Source organism: Anguilla anguilla, chromosome 10 (assembly GCF_013347855.1).
Source record: "Anguilla anguilla isolate fAngAng1 chromosome 10, fAngAng1.pri, whole genome shotgun sequence".
NCBI lineage: Eukaryota > Metazoa > Chordata > Actinopteri > Anguilliformes > Anguillidae > Anguilla > Anguilla anguilla.
Genome location: NC_049210.1, coordinates 2365281 through 2370280, shown reverse-complemented (window position 1 = coordinate 2370280; position 5000 = coordinate 2365281). Strand labels below are relative to the sequence as shown.

Here is a 5000-nt window from a genome sequence, read left to right as displayed (position 1 = left end):
GCGGGAACCGCGCATTCCACGGCGGGGGAAACGCACGTGGGCGTCTCCTCTTTTTTGAAAAATTTGTTTGCGGTTTTTTTTCTTTTCTCTTTCTCTCTCTCTCTCCCGCTCGGTTCTGCGTTGGCGGAGGGGGCCGGGCGAGAGGCGCTAGTTTCGCGGGGCGATGGAGGTAACGGCTCCGGAGGTGAGCGGCGGGATCCTGCGGGCGTGCCCAGGGTGGGGGGGTGGGGAATGGGCTGGGGGCGGTCTCTAGGTGGATCCGGCGGTCGGCTCCTGAACCTGGTCAAACCGCCTGTGACTGACATGCAGGGGGGCGAGGGGGTCTTGATTCTGTCATTGTGCTCCTATAATTACGTGCATTTTCCTATCATTCAAGCGTAAGTACACACAGTATCACAGTAGTTAGGGTAGCCAAGACCCTCGAGATTTCAGATTTGTGTAATTGATGTGTTACAGCAGTTGTGTGTGTGGCCCGTAGTGCCCATGAGGCGGTGTGGCATTGTGGTTCAGCTGTGTCAGTGTGATATATGAGCTCTTATTAGAGACCAGGGACTGCAGTGGGATATGAAGCGCTATTGGAGGATCCACCGGGCTGTGGGGAAGGCTGCTGCCCTGTCGAGTTTTCATCGCTCTGCTGTGATAAACTCATCAGCCAGTTCATTTACTGTAGATTGCCCTCGTCCCTCTCTCCCTCTCTCTCTCTCTGTTTCTTATGTCACTGCACTTCCTCATCCATCCTGCTCCTGTTTTCCTCTCTGGTACAGAGCTGCACTCTGCAGTGATAATTCTGTCAGTGTTTGCATCTCTGACCGTCCCCATGTTCATCCCACCCACTACTCCTTACCTGTGTGTGTGTGTGTGTGTGTGTGTATTTGTCGTGTCTGTGTGTGTGCATGTATTTGTCGTGTCTGTGTGTGTATTTGTTGTGTGCGTGTCTGTGTGTGTGCATGTATTTGTCGTGTCTGTGTGTGTATTTGTTGTGTGCGTGTCTGTGTGTGCGTGTGTATTTGTCATGTGTGCATGTGTGTCTGTGTGTGTGTATTTGTCGTGTGTGTGTGCGTGTGTGTGTGTGCGTGTGAATACTCGGTGCTGAGAGTCAGTTCCGTGGGGAATGTGACTCGGGCTCCAGGAATAGCTGAGAGTCTGAACCCTGGGAACTCTGGGACAGAAATAGACACTTCCACTGTGCCTCGCTCATCGCCTAGCAACCGGCTCCCGCATACATGCATTCTGACATTTTAAAAATTGTATTTATTTTCCACTCTCTCTCTCTTTCTCTCTCTCTCTCTCTCTCTCTGTCTCTCTGTCTCTCTCTCTCTCTCTCTCTGTCTCTCTCTATCTCTCTCTCTCTGTCTCTCTCTCTCTCTCTGTCTCTCTCTATCTCTCTCTCTCTTCTTTTTCTGTTGACCCACTCAGCATAACATCCCTGTGTTGCAGCTCCTTGTGGTTACACCTCTGTGTAACCTCCTACCCACACCTTGAATTAATTTTTTTATGCTTCATTTTTGTGCTTACTCATGGACCAAGAAAACCGAATGAAACTATGTTTAGTTAATTAATGGTCAGTACATAGTTATAGTAGATTCAGGTCCCTCTTGGCTTCAGTTTGTAAAAAAAAAAAAAAAAGAAAGTTAAAAGATGGTCATTATTAATGCTGTCTCAATTACTTTAATTCAAGTAATTTGACCCCAAGTGCATTTTCAGGGAGATGTTGCTTAAGCACTGTGTTTGTGCGTGTGTGTGTGTGTGTGTGTGTGTGTGTGTGTGTGTTCACCATACACTGTTGTCGAATGACAACTTAGCACTTCTAATTCTGACATCTCCAACATCAAAACACTCTTCATCACCATCCTCATCCCTGTCATTAAGCATTAAGTTCAGGGTGATGATATACCAGCTGTGTGTTTGGAGTCATTAGTGATTACTGAGAGGGAAACGACTCTTCTTCTGCCGTCACCGGGAAAGGAGATTTGTGTAGTCACCGAGCAGGTAGAGAGGTTTCTGGGAAACTGGAGGACTGCATTGCTTGTCGCTACCCGAAGGATCCCTGAGTCTTGCCCACACTTCCTTAGCTTGTTATCATTGATTATCCCTTTGGAGACCCTCTGTCACCTTTGACCCCTACATCACTTCCTGCCCTGATAGCCAGCTCTGTCCCTCTGTCCACACCTGACTCCCTTTCCCGAATTTTCTCATCGTACCAATCGCCGAAGCAAAGCAGTCACCTTTCTGGAATTTTCCATCCGTCCAAAGTCCACGGTTCTTTGGGAAAGGAGCGCACCTCCGAGCCCTTTTTTCTGACATAGTGCGGGATGGTCATCTCTCTCATTCTCTCTCCCTCTCATCGCCCCCCACCCCATGGTCTGGAACAGAAAAGGAGAACGAGCTGTAGCGTTCAGTACATGGTGAGCACCTTGTTTTAATCCCGGCCTCGTCCTTTCTGGTTCCTCTCCTCCTTTTCGGTTCCTCTCCTCCTTTTCCTTCTGTTCATCCATTCATTCCTACTCCGTTTAATCTCAGCCGATCCTCAGTTTGTCTTTATTATCTCCTGGCCCTTTTTATTTCCCCCTCCTTAACCCCCCCCCCCCCCCCCCACAGACACACACACAGACCGTTTATTTTTTTGTGTTTTGAAAAGAAAATTGGTGAGTATATTAATATTGTTGTGGTTGGCTGTCAAAAAATGAAATGAGTTTTTCTTTGGGGGGTTCTCCAGAGGAATTTTCGACAAGTCCTGGTTGTCCTGAGCCTCTGCTGTAACCTGCGGATTGAATCAAAGCATGTGATTGGTTATCTTTTATTTTTGCGTGGTGCTGACCGCACTGTCCCGTTATTTCTCCCGTGATCTGTACCCATAAAACGACTGCTTTAGGAATGCTGTGCTTTGGGCCTCTGAGTGTCCTGCAGCAGAGAGAACTGTCGATTAGCCGTTAGAAGTGATCTGATATCGGTAGAGGTGCTTCAGTGCCCTGACCCAGTGGTGGTTTGTGGGGACCCAGCTCTGTCTACCCTGATCCAGTGGTGGTTTGTGGGGACCCAGCTCTGTCTGCCCTGATCCAGCGGTGGTTTGTGGGGACCCAGCTCTGTCTGCCCTGACCCAGTGGTGGTTTGTGGGGACCCAGCTCTGTCTACCCTGATCCAGTGGTGGTTTGTGGGGATCCAGCTCTGTCTGCCCTGATCCAGCGGTGGTTTGTGGGGACCCAGCTCTGTCTGCCCTGATCCAGTGGTGGTTTGTGGGGACCCAGCTCTGTCTGCCCTGATCCAGTGGTTGGTGGGGACCCAGCACTGTCTACCTTGACTCAGTGGTGGTTTGTGGGGACACAGCTCTGTCTGCCCTGACCCAGCAGTGTGTGTGTGTAAGTGTGTGAGGGAGACAGAGTGCACGTGTGTATGTGCGTGCCTTAGCTTCTCAAAGCGTAGTGTTGCTGAGTGCCCATGGCTTTGCCTGTGTGTGTGTGTGTATGTGTGAGTGTGTGAGTATGTGTGTGTGCGCATGTATGTGTGTGTATATGTGCGTGCGTTAGCTCCTAGATGTGCAGTGCCGCTGGCTTCGCCTGTCTGTGTGCGCTGCTCTGGCTCAGTGCTGACCTTCCTTCTTTCCCATGATGCAGCTCTTTCTTCTGGGAGAAAGTTCACTGGGTCCTCTGTTGTTTTATAAAACGTCTGTGTGTCCTGTGTGATGTCACCGATACGACCTCTAACCCTGTAACTGTTAGTGTCCAGCTATAGTTGTAACTATAAGATTAACCGTAATAATGATCAGGCATTGGACCCATTGTTTTGGTCAGGCCAGTGACAGTCATTGGTCTCTTTATAGGACTATAGTGGTGAAATAGTTAAAAAAAATGCGTAAAAAACTGCCTTATGAAGCTACTGTATTGTTGGAAGAAATGCATTTATTGGCGTAAATTCATAAATTATGTGTAAATTTAAGTTAGGCTGCCTTTAATCAGACTCTGATTGGCCAGACCAAGATTGGTGAGTGATTAAAAAAAATAACATCCTCTTCTAATTATGTCCTGAGATGCGTTCAACTTTGGGTTTGTGGTGAACTGTACTACTTTTAAACAAATTAGTCAATTAGTTTTCCAGGCTCAAGGTTTATAGCTAGCAACAAATGCAGTCAACTTGCTAGTAAACGTGTCAGATTTTCCCATGTTAAGGTAACTTGTTAGCTAGGTAGCTAACTGGTGTGGAGTTGAAGCCATTCGGAAGCCATGCATATGGCTAGTAGCTGTTTTTTGCTCAATCGAAATTCCAAGACTAGCATCACGAATAGCTAGAGTTCCTTGGTATGTTTCAGTCTCCCAGTAAAATTTTTTGTTTATCCTGAACACTATGCTCCTGTCTGAACACATACCCACTTTGGTCAGTCGTGGTATCACGATGGGTAACTCACTCTTGTGTCCCTCTGTAGTGATGGGTAACTCACTCTTGTGTCCCTCTGTAGTGATGGGTAACTCACTCTTGTGTCCCTCTGTAGTGATGGGTAACTCACTCTTGTGTCCCTCTGTAGTGTCCCTCTGTAGTGATGATTAACTCACTCTTGTGTCCCTCTGTGGTGATGGGTAACTCACTCTTGTGTCCCTCTGTGGTGATGGGTAACTCACTCTGTTAACACTGTCTTGTGTTTCCTGAACAGCCACAGTCAAACAGCACGAAAAACAGCATAGTCACCAGCCCCAAAGGAAACGTCCCTTCTCCTGCTCTGGTATTTATCTATTTACCGCTCTCTCTATCACTCGCTCTATGGCTATCTCTCTTGCTATCTCTTTTTCTCTCTCTCTTGCTATATCTCTATCGCTCTCTCTCTCTGTCTCGCGTTATCTCTCCATCTCTCTTTATCTCTACCACTCTCTACCTCTTTCGTTATCTCTCTCTATGCTCTCTCTCTCTGTTTCTACCACTGTCTCTCTACCTCTCTCACTGTCTCTCTATCTCTCTCTGTCGCTGTCTCTCTCTCCCCCTCTCTCTCTCGCCGTCTCCCTCTCTCTCTGTCT

At 47.9% G+C, this 5000-nt stretch overlaps 1 protein-coding gene across 16 annotated transcripts in view; it reads left to right on the top strand.

Annotated features, from left to right (window-relative positions):
• The window catches only part of LOC118206365 (calcium/calmodulin-dependent protein kinase type II subunit beta-like), a 55887-nt gene that overhangs the window by 35493 nt on the left and 15394 nt on the right, over nt 1-5000 (top strand). For 13 of the 16 annotated variants that reach the window (XM_035378984.1, XM_035378983.1, XM_035378982.1 and 10 more), the window contains one exon: nt 4643-4711. The exons of the other annotated variants lie outside the window; for them this stretch is intronic. In XM_035378984.1, the coding sequence (XP_035234875.1) occupies nt 4643-4711 (69 nt within the window). The remainder of the gene's footprint in view (nt 1-4642; nt 4712-5000) is intronic. 16 annotated transcript variants of the gene reach the window in all.